Source organism: Pipra filicauda, unplaced genomic scaffold (genome assembly GCF_003945595.2).
Source record: "Pipra filicauda isolate LSUMZ 115617 unplaced genomic scaffold, ASM394559v2 scaffold29_size4552773_pilon, whole genome shotgun sequence".
NCBI lineage: Eukaryota > Metazoa > Chordata > Aves > Passeriformes > Pipridae > Pipra > Pipra filicauda.
In genome coordinates, this window is record NW_024104420.1 from 2304176 (window position 1) to 2319813 (window position 15638).

General features: G+C 40.9%; 1 protein-coding gene across 2 annotated transcripts in view; it reads right to left on the minus strand.

Moving 5' to 3' along the window:
- Positions 1 to 2561: 2561 nt before the first annotated feature.
- The window catches only part of CEP120 (centrosomal protein 120), a 64255-nt gene continuing 51178 nt past the window's right edge, over positions 2562 to 15638 (minus strand). The window contains exons 20-21 of one of the 2 annotated variants that reach the window (XM_039383094.1): positions 7989 to 8122; positions 2562 to 2667 (exon numbers count right to left, since the gene is read on the minus strand). In XM_039383094.1, the coding sequence (XP_039239028.1) occupies positions 2586 to 2667; positions 7989 to 8122 (216 nt within the window). In that variant the 3' untranslated portion in view covers positions 2562 to 2585. The remainder of the gene's footprint in view (positions 2668 to 7988; positions 8123 to 15638) is intronic. The other variant, XM_039383095.1, reaches the window with a different exon arrangement.

The window sequence follows — 15638 nt, forward strand, 5'->3', positions numbered from 1 at the left end:
CTTTAGAGCTGGCCAAGATAAGGAAGCTCAAGCTTATTAGTGCTCCAGCTTTAACATTCAATTTCTGTAAAGCCCCTGTCTGCAGCCCTCTCATCTTTTCTCCTGTCCCATCCTGTGTGAACCACTGCACACTTCCTCTGTTTTTAACAAACAGCAACCAGGCTCAGGAAAACCTCTAACAGCTGGGCATGGGAAATAATGTGAAACTGCACAATAATGCAAAATTAGAGTAACTCAAACATGGCTAGAGAACAGGTTATAAAACTTGCTATATGACTTCCATAGGACAGCAGTCAGTGAACATGTCTGTTCCAGTCCCAGACTTTATTCAACCTTATTGGTAGCATAGTCTCAGAGAGCTGCACCAAGTGTGGACTTGGCTGTACATGCAAAGTCTTTTAAAGGCTCCTCTCATTTTTCCTCTGTAATTTAAAAAATGTGCCCCAGTGCATTTTAATATTGTTGCAGTAGGTCAGCAGCCCAGCAAAACACATGGAATCCCACTAAATGTAATGAATTGGAGTCATCATTCCCTATATATATATTTGTGACAGGCCTGTATTTGTGTGGTCCTGCTTCTAGTCAGAGGAAAGTAGTAAATAATTCCTGTGTATTCACATAACTTCACCACTGCCAGAACTTGTTTACCCATTGACCACTCCCAGTATGTTATGTAGACTGTATTTCTTTCAAAAGGTTCATTTTCTGTCTTCTACCTCACATGTACATTTGAGAAGTGATTATTCTGAATCATAACACTGAAGATGTTATCATCTCCCACTTCTCCATGGTTTTATTTAAAGAAATTTGGAGATCTTTATATAGGAAACGATATCTAAATGGTATTCAAGATATTCAGCCTGAATCCTGTGGTCCTCATTCAATCTTTATCCTGGCAGAGCTGTTACTGAGGTCAATGGGCTTATAGCCTGAATAAAGATTAAAAGCTGTGAGATGGAGCCCAGTGGGTAAAATTATTAGAGATGGACAAATTAGTTTGGATAGACTAGCACTGAAACAAAATATGTGCTCATATCCTAGACTGAGCTGAAGCCAGTCCTTTACATTTAGCTGTGGGTATAACTGTTGTGAATATTCATATTCACAGCTTGGGTCCCTCCATCCTGGCCTCTAGAATGTGTGTACTGCTACAGCCATCCTTTCTCCCTGACATGGTGGCCCCATAGCAGGAGAAGGCTTCCTCCCTACAGGAGTTAGCTCAGCAGACAGGCAGTTCTAGGACATGGACAAGGCAGCTCTTACTGCAGGATCTTGGGCTGGACTTCTCCCTGTAAAAATGTTATTTTGGAGAGCCCTAAAAAAACCAACTGTCTGGATTTCTGCTAAACAGTGACCCAAGAATACCTCTCATTTTGCTGCTTCTGGTCTTTTGCTCCTTTCCTTTGCTCCCACAGCTCTACCATGCCCCAAGAGATGCCACTTCCAAGGCCCTCTCAGGAGATCCATCCATGCCTCTGCAGCTTGCTGCCTGAGGCAGAAAATTTACTTTCTTCTGGGTCAGGGTAAGGCAGAGCCAGGGCACAGGAGAGTTGTGGTAAAGTATCACCAGCTTGCGCCACTGTGAGGTGTCAAGAGCTTTTTACTGGCTAAAACAGCACATGCAGACTGCTTTGCGCTTGTCATTTGTCTATTTAAAGGACTTAAGCTATAATGGAAGGTCGAACTCTAAAACCTTTATTCATATGCTCACCTTTTCACCCAGAAGTGGAGGTGAGATGGCAAAGTGCTTCTGCTGACAGCAGCCCATGCATGACAGCCAGATTTCTTCACAAAAAACTTCAAAGTTCAGATGAAGTTTGGTTACTGGGAAAAGTCTAGCTGTATTTTATGACCAAAAATGTTCAGACAGGCCATAGAGAAAGCATCAGACCTGTGAATATTTAGAAAATCAGAATACACCATGGTCTGACTTTTGCATTTTTGCTGAAATTTAGACTACTTTTTGTCTGTGGGCTCTATAGGTAGAAAAAAGATAGCATGGTACTACTTTTCATGCTCTTCTGGAAGATCATTTATATAATTCCTAGCTGTAAAACTTCGTTTAAAAGTCTGATTTTGCTGTTGAGTGACTGGAAAACATTCATTAATATTTTTGAAGATACCGGAGACAAGTACTATAAATTTGATTTTCAGATATTATGGATCTTTGGTGATAAAATTTAAAAATAAATAATGAAGCATCTCTTCCAGATTATTTAAACTGCAAAGGCAAATGTACCTGCTATATATTAAAACTGCCAGGCACCTAAGCATTACAGTGGATTTTTAATGTGTTTCATCAAAACACTTAAAGGCACTTTTTAAAATATATGACCCACTAAATAAAAAAACATAGGACGTAATCTTCAAGGCACACTGATTAATGCAAAATTGACTTGAGCAAATGCAGCTTATGGCTATAGTCCAGAAAGCTCTCTTGGTGCTAAAGAGTTTCATACAATAGTTTTCCATTTTCAAAATCACATCAATTTTTACTTACAACATTTTGAACAGGTACAGCAACTTTCAATCAACTGTCCAGCAATAATTTAAAATCTCTTACCATTAAGTTGTAAAAGTTTGAGTCATGGGAAGAGGACAATGCTGTAGAGAACTGATTTCCTGACTGTCACCAACCCAGAGCTGTCAACTGCTGTGCAGTATTGCCTGTGCGGAGATAGAGATGGAGAAGACCAAATTATTCGTGGTGAATAAGTTATGTGATTAATTTTTCTCTTTCTTTTTTTTTTTCCTGTGTTTCTGATTTCTTCAGATATCTTCTTGACAGATAGTCTCAAAATATTTATGGCAGTAAACCTCAGAGCAGGATTTGTGTGGAAATACCCATGTGTCAACAGATGCTGAATGAATATATTACAGTGATCAAATCATACGAAAGGCTCTCTGACTTGCCTATGAAGCAGCACCTTGGGGAATATCTCTGTAACTCTTTCCTGTCATTATTTCCTGTATTAATACTTGAATGCTGGCAATTAGTAGCAGACACTCGACTGCCAGGTATAACACAAGCAAGTATAAACACTGCCTTTCTACCAAGAAAGATTTAAATTGAAAAAAACTTAGCCAGCATAAAAATATCAGGAAAATACAGCTAAATATTTCCTGAATAATGCCTTCATGCAATAGGACAGTCACAATCTATGCACTCTGTGGCTGGTGCTGGGGCTTCAGCCTCAGCAGTGAAATCACCAGCATTTCTGCAGGCACGAGGCAAGGTGGGGCTCAGCCAGGAGTGACAATTTGCTTCTGCTTTCCACTTGGGAAGGAGAAAATCAGGAAAAATTAACTGAAAATAGAAAAATATTGCGCCTGCTCTGTGCTTTGGCTGCAGTACTTTGTGATGATATTGGTGCAAGCTCTTCACAGAAACAATGTTTTTCTGCTTGCAAAGACAGCAAAAAAGTCATTCAGCGTGTACACTACTCCTGATACTCTTTGAAGGGGCCTTAAAATGGTAGAGGACTTTGAACGCAATTTTTCTCCACACCTAATCTCATGTTCTTCCTTGCCTTCGGAAGAAGTAGAACACTGATGAAGACATCCCTTTCACAGTTCCTAAGAGGTCACGGAGACCTGCTGGTAGAAAATGGAGATAGGCAACATGGAGGTGTTATTTGAGACACCTCACCCATAAATGGATCAAAAAGCATTAAAGCTCTAATGAAAGCATTCACCACAATGAAAAACAGGAAATGAAAAGAGAAGTAAAGAGAATAAAAGTTCAGACAAAGTTTTTAGGGTTCCAGCATCAATTTTCTTTTTATAAGACAAAGAAATTTTAGTCTTTTTTTATGAAGAGGAAAGCCTGTTTTATTGACTGATGAAAGCTTTATGATAGCTCTATGATCTAAATTGTTCCTAAACTTCTCCCTTCAGAGAGATGACAGCCTGGGGAACTCACAGCCTCAAAGGCAAACAACATCATAGCCGCCACCAGTCGTCTGAAAGAGGGATCATGGGCATAAGTGTGGCTGTGTACCTGTACCAAATACATAGCATGGGAAAAGATATGGGCAGTGTGATGTTCAGCAGAACCTTTGCCAAACAGGAATGATCTTCCACTCGGTAATGGGATTTCTGCAAGGCTGCCGTAGGGCTTGGTCCTACAGCAGTCTGTTTACCGTGCAAGGAAAGAAACTCGCGTTTTTCTCATATTTTCTATGTGAGGAAAGATGGACAAGCTGGAGACAGGGCAGATGAACCCTTCTAAGACGAGGTCTGCAAAGGGGCTTAAAAATCATAGAATCATAGAATATCCTGAATTGGAAGGGACCCACAATGGATTAGCAAAATCCAACTCTTGGTCCTACACAGGACAGCCCCAATAATCACACCACGTACCTCAGAGCATTGTCCAAACACTTCCTGAACTTAAGCAGGCTTGCTGCCTCATACGACTTCCCCTCAAGGCCCTTCACCATCTTCATAGGCTTTCTTTGGACACTCTATAATTGCTTTATATCTTTCATATAAGTCCCACTCAAAACTGCACACAGAGGTGAGGCTGCCCCAGTGCAGAGCAGAGCAGGACAATCCCCTCCCTTGACTGTCTGGTGATGCTTTGCCTGATGCCCCCCAGGACACAGTTGTCCCTCCTGGCTGCCAGGGCACTGCTGACTTACATTTAACTTGCCATTGACCAGGATCCCCAGGTCTCTTTCTGTGGCACTGCTTTCCAGCATCTCATTCCCCAGTATGTACATATATCCAGGGCTTTCCCATACCAGGTGCAGAATCCAGTGCTTGTCATAAACTTCATCAGACTGGTGATTGTCCAGCCCTCTAATTTGTCAAAGTTTCTCTGCAGGGCCTCCCTGCCTTCAAGGGAGTCTTCTCCCGATTTAGTATCATCTACAAACTTACTTAGTATCCCTTCCAGTCCTGAGTCCAAGTAATTTATGAAGGTGTTGAAGAGAACAGGGCCCAAGATGGAGCCCTGTGGAACCCCACCAGTGACAGGTCACCAGTCTGATGTTACCCCACTCACTATTAGCCTCTGTGCTTGACCCGTGAGCCAATTGCTCACCCACCACATGATGTGTTTATCCAGTTGTGTGTGGACATTTTGTCCAGAAGGATCCTGTGAGAGAGAGTAACAAAAGCTTTACAGAAATCCAAAAGATTGCATGAACTGCTTCCCTTGATCAGCTAGGTGGGTTACCTTGTCATAAAAGGAAATCAGGTTTGACAAGCGGGACTTTCCACTCATGAAGCTAGCTGTGACCAAGGACTGTGATTGTCTGTCAGGTATTTTTCAATACCTCCTAGAATAATCTTCTCTATAATTTTAGCAGTCACTGAAATGAGACTGCAGTTACCAGGGTGAACCCTCTTGCTCTTCTAGAAACAGATAACACTCTCCATGACCAAAGCAACATGTATGCAGTTGGGGCTAATCAGAGCCATTGTCTTGTGAAATACAGTTTGTGGCTATTTAAGCAATTTCCAGAATGTCTACTTTAAAACTGATGGAAATACATCATATGCAAGCAACACGTATGCTGGGATTGTAGCAGCCTACTGAGTTCCCATATATGGGGACCAGGAAAGCTTTAAAACCTAAACTTTAAATCTGTAATGAAAGATTGCCCTCACTAGGTCAGGTCTTTCAAAAAACATGCAGTAAGGACATTTTCTACTTCACAGTGATTCACAGCTGCCTTTGGGGGTCACTGAAATAAACTGGAAGGACAATTCCGCACATCATAGCCCAAGTAGTGGGTAGGAACCAAGGGTCAGTCATCCCATCAAAACCCCATTCTCAGCTGTGCTGGATCACAAGAGCTGAACACTGAAGTTGACACAGCAGCGACAAAGCTCCTCTTTGCATACAACGTGTGGTTTAGATCCCCTCGCTACCCCAGTAAATGAACAATTCCAAGCAAATGACATGGAGGCTCCTACATGCCTTCAGAAAATGAGTGGGAGAGAGAAGATAGAAATGATATATTTTTCAGAATTTTTCCACTAGTAAGTCTCCGGTCTGTGGGAAATCATTAGGATGTTTTCTATGTATATGTGGTATGAGAATGAACACATCTTTCCTCACAATGAAAAGTTATTGCTTTTTGGTATTATCATAGTAATAGATTGTCCTCCAATTTACCCCAGTAGTGTAAACTTTTCTTCTGCTGATTTGTGGATTCTTCTGGGTTTTGCACTTATGAAAAACTGGTAATGTTATGCATATTCTGTTCATTATTTTATACAGGGAGGTTAATGAGTGTGTGCAATATGATAACTATGGCAGAGGACCTCTGTGGGCTGTTGCCAGCTCAAACACCAGTTGATCCAGACCAAATAAAGTTGTTCTGTAGCATCTTGAAATATATGATGTACTTATTAAAAAAAAAAAAAAAGATAAATTTCCCTGCAGAAGGGGTATGAGATTTCTGGGAGCCATCAAGCTGATGCCTGAAGCACAGCACAGAGGAAGACTGAAAACTTCAGGGCAACAGAGCATTTGGCTCTGAGGATTCATCCACTGAGGGATAGTGCTTGCCTTCTCCATCTCAACCAAGCAGGATAGTGGCGAGCTTATGCTGCAAAAACAGGTCAGGTCTGCCTTTCTGCCTCTTTGCTGTGCATGCACAGAAGCAGCCTCTTTGCACTGCTTTTGGCTCCTCTGAATTCAGTGAAGAGAGTGGTCTGCAGCTAGCCAAGGGATAGCTTTTTCCCCAAGGCCTTTATTACCTTTCACCTTATAAAACAGTTTTCATTTAATTGAAGGGCCATAGACATGGATTAAAGACTCTGGTGCAGCTTGGTAAATGCACGGGATGGTTCTTATGGTCAAGATGTTGGTCTTGACACTGTCTCCAAACTTGGCTTGGATTGCTACTCAGACACCCTTATGTTCATTATTTCAATGGGGAAAAATGAGCTGGAAGTAGCTAAACTTATATAATGTTTTTCTTTCCTTTCCCTGCCCCCACTCTCTCCAAACCTTACATTCTTTTGTGTTGTTCAAGTTCCCCAGTGCTTTATATGAGGATTCAGAAGTCTGGTTCTCTGGAAACAATTGTTATGTCAGCTGACATTAACACAGCAAGCACTTTAACTATTTTTCCAACATATCCATCAAGTTCAATGGCCAAAACATTAATTCTCATTAAGCTTCAACAAAGTTTCTCATTTTCCTCTAATTCTGTCAACATACTGCCTCCATGCAAGACTGCTTTACAAATATATCAAGTCATTTAAATAAAAGGACTTAGGGAAGCTTTATTTTTAATGACTTTATGCCTATATGTTTATGAAGGTTCTAGGTCATTTATGACATAAATTTGAGCCCCTCCTGTCCTAAGTTAACAAAAACCATATATGCTTTAAATCAGCCAAAAAATATGAAATTATATATTGCTGTTACTAGTGTGGAAACTAGGCATAACCCTCTAGGATTATCAGAAAATACGGAGAAAAAAATAAAGATGAACTCAGTTGCTGAAACCTGGATCAAAAGTTTCTTGTTGCCTACAAGCATAGGGTAATTATATGGGCTATCCCTAAAGATTCATGAGCCAGTTTCAGAAGTCACAATTTTGGTTACTTGCTCACTGGACAAAGGAGGATGTTGATCAAGGATATTGAACAGGGACATTGTTGAAGGAAGTATAAAGGATGGAGTGTTTCTTTTTTTTTTAGTCATTATTAAACAGTTACAGATACCTATCCCTTAATAATGAAGGGGAGCTACTCCAATGTTTGAGAGTTCCAATGTTTAGATACAGAATTATAACCAGGCTGGTCTAAGGCCGTAACATATATAAAAACCTATCCACTAATAAATAATTGATGTGCACTATAAGATATCACAGTTTCACCATAGGCAATAAGTACTAATAATATCTCAGTTTTTAGTATAACAATTGATGAATGTTCCCATTTTAGAACTATAATGCAGTAAATGTATTAAGCAGAGCCTGTGCTTTCTTTTTAAATGAAGCATGCAGCCCCATCCCACTTACCAAACCACATTTTCACCTTCAAATATCACCCAAAAAATGTGCGTCAGAACTATGGTTGGAGGAAGTAAGATGCTGGTTGTGCCCCTGGAGAGAAGAATCATGCCAGATTGGCTCCCACGTCCTTTCTGGGTGTGCTGAAGATTTATAAAATAAATTCCCACCAGCATTAAGAGAAGTTAGTATAGGTAATTGACCTTGTAAATCAAGAATAGAATAGACCTTTTAATGTATAATATTTTGAGGTATTTATCACTTTGCCGAGGCAGACAGGATTTGAGCATGTAAATCGTTATAATGGTAACAGTAATTCTACATCCCTGTGCCTGTGTGTGTCAGTGAGTGCCCCCAGAGCTGCAGGGAGGGTTTTCTCTCTGCACCCCCTCACACAGCCCCAGCACTGCTCAGACTGATGGTCCACAGAGACCAACACAAACAGGACAAAGCAGTACACCAAATTACATCCTCATTTTTGTTACTTCTGCAAGTGCACATCTAATTTTCTATGCCTTTTGATCTGCTCACTAGTTTTCTCTAGATTTCTTCCCAGCTCTGCAGGATTTTCTTTCCTAAGGAGAAGGCATATTTAGGTTATTCTCAGTTCAATCTCATATCAAGATAGAAAAGTGACATGAGCCATGGCTGAATCGATATTCAAAAAATTTCAAAACATTTGAAGTGGGATAAAATAAATAATCCTGAGGCAAATGACATGTTGAAGTCTCCAATTCTGCTAATATATTCCAGAAATACACAATGGCTTTAAGAATACATTGCACCCTTCAGATAATTGTTAATGCATGTAAGTGTTTTGCAGGAAAAACGACATTTTGTGTTATCTGCAAAAAGCCCTCTTGAGTGAGAGTCCATATCTCCAGGTATTTCTTTTAAAGGGGAACAGTTTAATAAAAATAACACAACTAGAAACCAAGAACATTAACTTTCCCTTTGCCTAGCTACACGCTAGTACTCTTGCTGTAATTATAACACAGAGGTCATTCCAAAGGAATTACCAGCCTTCAAATGATATGAGACAATTATTCTCCAGGGAGTTGGACAAATTCGTAAGACAAATACAGTTGAAATTTCAGACATCAATCTCTTTTTTACCATAGCATGGGAACAAGGGAGCTGTGAAATGTAATTTTACCCTAAGGCCCAACAAATGATCGCATTAAAATGATTTAAAAAAAAGACTTTACATCTATTATACCTTAGAAGCGAATGCAGTGTTAGATTTTTCTAAGGCTTCCTGTGAATAACAGTGTTTAATAGAATCTGTAAAAAACACTTTACAGATGCCTATGTTTTTCACTAGCCCAGCAGGGCAGTCACTCCAAGCAGCTCCATGTGCTGTGGTGCGGGTGGTGGGTGCCCTGCCGGGGAGCACGTGGTGCCAGGAGCTGGCTCCCACTCCCCACACAACCTCCCAGCTGGGGGCTCAGTTTGGACCCTGCTACACAATCTCCTAGCTGGCACATGCTTCTTGTGGTAGCTCTGTACAAGAGGGGGTTTCCCAGAGTGACTGGTTTTAACGTGCCCAAGTATTCCATGAACTGATGGAAGCTGAGCCAGTTTCGTGAGCACCTGTGGCAAGAAGTTGTGGTGGATGGGAGCCTCATTTCCCTGGTACTGACAACTGCAAGTGGAAATTTTAAGGGAAAAACACACCTGTCTCAAAAGCACTTTGAAGGGCTTTCAGTGATCACCCGTTGTGAACCACAGGGGCACCCATTAACGGTGTGCACTGCTTGAGGGTGCAGGAGAGGTAATAAAACTCTGAAAGGTGGGAGCACTGCTTTCTATGCTTCAGTCTACCAGATTGACATCACTTTCCATGAGCTTGGTTTAACAAGAACCCTACATGGCTTGAGCCTATCTAGCAGAGAAATTGGTACCACTTCCAATATTTATGTGCAGAAAGCAGTCAACTCTTCTGTTCCTCCTTGCATGCAGTCACTCAAGCTATCTTCTGCATTTACATGGTGCCAGTCATGCCAGCATTGATTTGAGTGGACTACTTATGTCAGCTGAGCAGGATTTAGCCCAGTGTGTGCTGTAGTCAAAGTGTTGAAGTGGAAAATGGATATTAAGGAACTGCGCTTTGGCTAGGGTTTGATTTACAGAAACCTATAACAGTCTCATTCTTCAGATAAGTGCATTTCTCCAACTGCTATTACTCAAGAAAACAGGCTCCTTAGAAATCTTTACAGCCGACACATTGCAATGTGACCTTGCACAACTTGGCAGTGCAGCTCTGCAAGTTTTTATTGTATTTAAATAGTACCATTAGTTTTATTCATATGTGGAAGTTAAACTTTAGCTTCAGTGATATTCCTGCATTGCACATGCATTGTGCTCACGTGTGCCCTGGTAGGTGCAGGGTTTATGAGGAGCAGAAGAGAGAAGAGGTGTGTGAGCGTGTGAGGAGTGTGCATATGTTTATGCACATACATACGTACATGAGTTTTTTCCCAAGGAGGTATTCCTGTCCCTGTGACACTAATGTCAACAGCTGCCTGAATGATCTTATTAGGCATAGCCTCTGCAAATATTTAGGTTTACCGACTGACTTCTATCGACCGTAAAAGAATGCTTCCCAAATGGGAGCTGGCAAATTAATGAGAAATGCAAACACATCCTAGATTAAATGAGCGCAAAAGCAGAGCAGCACCTGTCCGGTTGATGAGGATGGTTGACTGTGGAGAGTTGAGCTGAGCTGCCGTGGTATTTTGGATTGGGAAAGTGGTCAAAACATCATGTTTCCATTTACCAGACAAAAACGTATCTTTCTATTCCCACAACAGTTTTCTAAGGTAAACTTTCCCAAGAGATAAGGTGAATTGTTAAGAAAAAAATAGAAAACTGGTACGATGACATGTCAGAGCTGCCATGTGATGTCTCACCAGCAAACATTTTGTCCACCTTATTTTTGGGAACACTTTCAGTGCCTCAGCAAGTTCCCAGAAGAATAAAAAGTTATGAGTCCCTTATGCTACATAGTTTCCTAAGTTAGCTTTAAACTAACACGGTGTTGTATTATTAGACAGGCAAAAAGGAAGGTAGTAACACAAGACAGTAAAAAAACACAGAAATGTATATACATATTTCATACATACATATATCTTCTATTTGACTTAAACTACCCTTACCCCATGACACAGGCAGCAAATTTTTCATTGTTTGCCTCTTGTCTGAATTTTATTTTAAGGGCACAGAAAGTCCAATTTAGTGCCAGTACACACAGTAGGCTCGAGGGCTGGGAACAAAGTGACTGCCTCTTGTCCATGAGAAGGACAAAATGAAAAGTGAATGTCACTGTATGGCAATGGCAGAATACATGGAGGCACATGAGGGAGGTGTCACATGAGGCCCGGAGATGATAAAACAAACTTGTGTGAAGATTTCTGTGTACTAAATCCCAAACTAAATTGAACTAAAACTTCTTCTCACCATGTTCTCTTGTCCATGAAAAAAAACCTGCAAGTTCTAAATAAAAAACTGTCATACCTCTTTACTGCTGATTGGGAGAGATATGGAGGAAATCTTTGCTCTTTACTCTTTCCATCTTTGATTGCTAAAGTATGTCTCTATCACTTCTGATGCATGTAATCCGGTTTCTTTATGACCATCACAAACTCTCCATTTTTTACATCACCTTTTACTCTATTCATATGAAATACTTGTTTGCCATGAGAGGGATTGGGGATGGGGAATGACCTAAAAGCACTGGAAACATCAGTCTTACGACAGTCAGAGCCACGTATGTCCCTAAGGACTACAGAATTAAACAGAAAGCAAAGCAGTTTAAGCAAACTGATTTTAATTTTTATTCTGATAGAAAAAGAGGAAAAACTGCAAAAAATAAATTGAAAGACTGTTTTCACTATAAATCAGTACAAACAGATTCAAGAACTGCCGTACTTGGATTGAGAGTATATCTAACCCATAGTCAACCCAACAGTTTAATTTTCAAAACTTGGCTTTTAGTGTTGTAGGCATGAGATCAAGCCAAGATACACTGCCAATAAAAGGCTGGAGCTCAAAGCCGGTGTTGAATTACAGAGCCCAGAAGGTTTACGGAAGTATTTAGTGAAAATTGTTTGCAAATGGGTTTAGAAAAATTTTCTCCCTCTTGCTAGCTGCTTCAGGATCTGGCCCTGTCAGAATTGCTGAACCCTCCTCCCATCAGCCTGGCTGGGATACATAGGATCTGCATGTGGGCAGGCAGGATGCTTAGTGCCTAAACCCAAGTCCTCAAATTTAGCTTGAGAGTATTTCTGAAAGATATGCTTTAGCCAAGGAAAGTGTTCTCCAGCCAAAGGGGCTGTTGGGCCCTATCCAAGCATAGCTGGATTAAACATAAAGCCCCCTGATATACAAAAATGAGGTTGCATGATATAATGGTCCCTTCTGAACCAAAACTGGCATATTTAGTGCTTTTTATTTTTTCTGTTTATCAGATGCACTGTTAAGCGGAATAGTTCGACAAGGAATAGGAGTAAACTATGAACACAGGATTTTGCCCTGAGCAAAGCAGATTTGTATTTGATTTCTCAGCTTTGATCTAGTATCTGATATCCATTTAAAAAAATTTCATGGGGCCTGCAGGAATTGTGCTAATCAATGGGCAGTAAATTTATGCTTTTAAACGGTTTTGTTGTCCCCGTACCCAGTGCAGTCGTCACTTACGTCAGGACTTGCACAGGAGTGATTTTGGCACTACCTCTGTTCCAGGAGAGCCTTGGAAGTAGGTTGCTATTGTTAAATGCATAGTTCCGGTTCTTTTCAGAGTAGAAGAGAAATACGAATACTCAGCAAGATAAGCAGGGTGTAGAGGTCAAAGGAAACATATTTGCATCTCATTGAGATGCACTTATTTCTATTCCCTTGGTCAGTGATACAGGCAAGTGCTTTTTAGTGAAACTAATTGTATTTGATTTGTAGCAGCATCTACTGATTCATGATTGCTGGTTTATGTTTTTTGGTGGTTTTGTTTGTTTGTTTTGGGGTTTCATTTGGTTGGTTGATTTCTGTTTTGTTCTGTTTTGTGGTTGTTTGGTTGTTTTGTTTCGTTTTGTTTGTTTGTTTGTTTGCGGCTTTTTCACTTGGAATTTTTTGAGAGTTCTTGATTCTCTTTATATTCCCTGAGCCCATATATTTAATTTAAACTGGGGGAAATGCACTTTTCATAACCTATTCCTCCCCTCTAATGAAAGTCCCAAGTTTGGTCCTGTATTTAACATTTGAAAGAGCCCATTCACTCTGTTGTGAAGATAGAGACCTTATTAACCGTGGATGAGGTACCTTCTGCCAAAAGTCCCCAAGGAATCTCTCATAAGTGCTGACGTAACTCAGATCAAGGATTTTCTATGAGAATTTCTTAAAATAATTCTGGTGACTCTCTGAAATAATTCAGCTGGTCCAGGAGGTGTTATTGTGTATGGCTTATTTCTGTCCTCTGTATTTGTTTTGCTAGGACTGTTAAGCACCCATTTGTTTCTCAACATAATGTCCCTAGGGCCCAAACTAATAGAGTAGGACCTTGCACTAACAATAGTGTAATAGGATTTCTAGGTTTTTCCGACTGAAAGACTGCTGGTCCCAGACATTTAAAATAAAGTCTTATTTGTCCTCTTGGAAAAGTACAGTGAGATGTGCTGCAAGTACATGCTGGCAGTATGAGTTTTTTCCTGAAATTCTCCTTATGGCACCAAATCAGCAAGGAGAGTTTAAAGTACAGATATTTGTACTACTTAAAGCACACGTAGATATTTTTACTTCTTAAACCAGACAAAGTTCTAACTAGGCTGAGCAATCAGTAGCACTGAGCAATCAGTCTGGCATCTGTCATCAGCTTGACTTGCATTACTTTGAGGGATGTAAACCACTGAACACCTTCTTTCATTTTCAGCTTGGTATGCAAAACAGGTTGTGTAAATGATCTGGTTTTCACCCAAGGTGTCACCAAAGTATCTTTGGCTTTTCCCACCGACCACAATCTAAAGGGTCCTTGTAGGAACTCAAGTAAGTATTTGGAGGGATGAGACATGAGCACTGGAGCTGTAGACTTCTGCTGCAGTCTGAGAAGTCATATGACCACTCAATCTCCATTGCTCTGTCACAAAAAGCTTACCCTCCTCTAACCCTGGGCAGGACAAAAAATACAACAGAGAGGAACTGCGCACTATCAGCACAAAGCAACAGTAGTAGGCTTGGACAGTGCTTAAATACATCCTGGTGATCACTATGTGGTGGCACCGGTCTTGCCATATCCCTCACCTCACCCATGTGACACTTCAGCAGTAGGGTCAGCCCCTGCTCTGAGTTTTTAAGAAGATGCAAAGAAGTCAAAATTAATCACTTCCCTCTCCAGGAAACAGGTCCTTGTTGAAGAGGAAAAACCCAAGTCAAGAGCACCCTTCCACATGAGTAATCAATGCTGAGCTGAGCTCAGCTTAGGTCTTAAGCTGAAACCTTTTAGCCTAAGGAAGAATAAATGAGACTGTCCCAGCAACATTCCATCTGTTTAAAGCCAGCTCTGCACTTAAGTGCTTTCCTAAATAATGGGTCTTAAGGAGACTGATAATGGTTGAAAGAACCACTTGCTGATCAGATGCATGTTCTGCTAATGCAGTATTTCTTCTCTCCTTGAAAAAAGGAATGTTTGTTATTAAATGAAAGTTATCAGTGATGGGCTGATCGGCTGCCTGCTGTTTTACACTGAAAAACACACTGCATGCTTACCTGCAGTACTGTTCTCTCTAATTGATTCTTTCCTAAAGGTATTTCCCACTACTCCACCTCCTTCCTTTGCTCTGATTAACAATCGTAGCATGATCTCATCAGGCCTCGACAAGTATTGATGGGCCATAGTATCATGAGGCTAATAAAGTGTGTTACCCAGTATTTTCTGGTGACACATAAAAACTCCCTTATGAAAGACGCAGGACACAGAATAAAATATAAATGCTGTTTTAGTAACAGCAGAGTACTGTGAACTACACAGTACTGGGCAGAAGCACGCTATTTAATGGAACAACATCGCTCAAGTGCGTGGAGGGGGAAGGCAGGGGAGAGGGTAATAGGGGCCCTGGGACTGGGGACCCCACTGTGATGCAGCCATGGCAGAGGGGATGAGATCAGGCAGGACCCAGAGGACTTTGTGGGAAAGCAAAACCCCCAGGCACCCTCCCCGTCTGCTGCCTCAGAGCAAAGTCCTCTGAGATGAGCAGACCTCTGCCATGCTGTGTGCACTGCCTCCACTTGCTATTACTGTTTTCTTTTCCATATTACCTCCACATTGCCTTGTTCATACAAGAACATTAGTAGAGCACAGTATTAAACACCGTGAAAGTCCATTCGTTTAAAAAGGATAGGTGGAAACATACATCAGAAATTTTGTTCAATTAACCTCCCTCCTATTTACAGGTATTCCCTGAGCATATGTCAAAAATTAAACAATAAGGGTTAAAAAGGTTAAATTATTTCCCCCTCTCTGCCACATTATGACACAAATATCAAGCCCAGCAAAGCTGCATGCTATGAGGACAACAGCGTCAGTTCAAGACCAGAGCAAAGCCTGCTCTCAGCTTTGCAATTATCTGCTGACCCCTCTGGATTCTCAGCTGCACTGGGGCTCATGGATGCTGG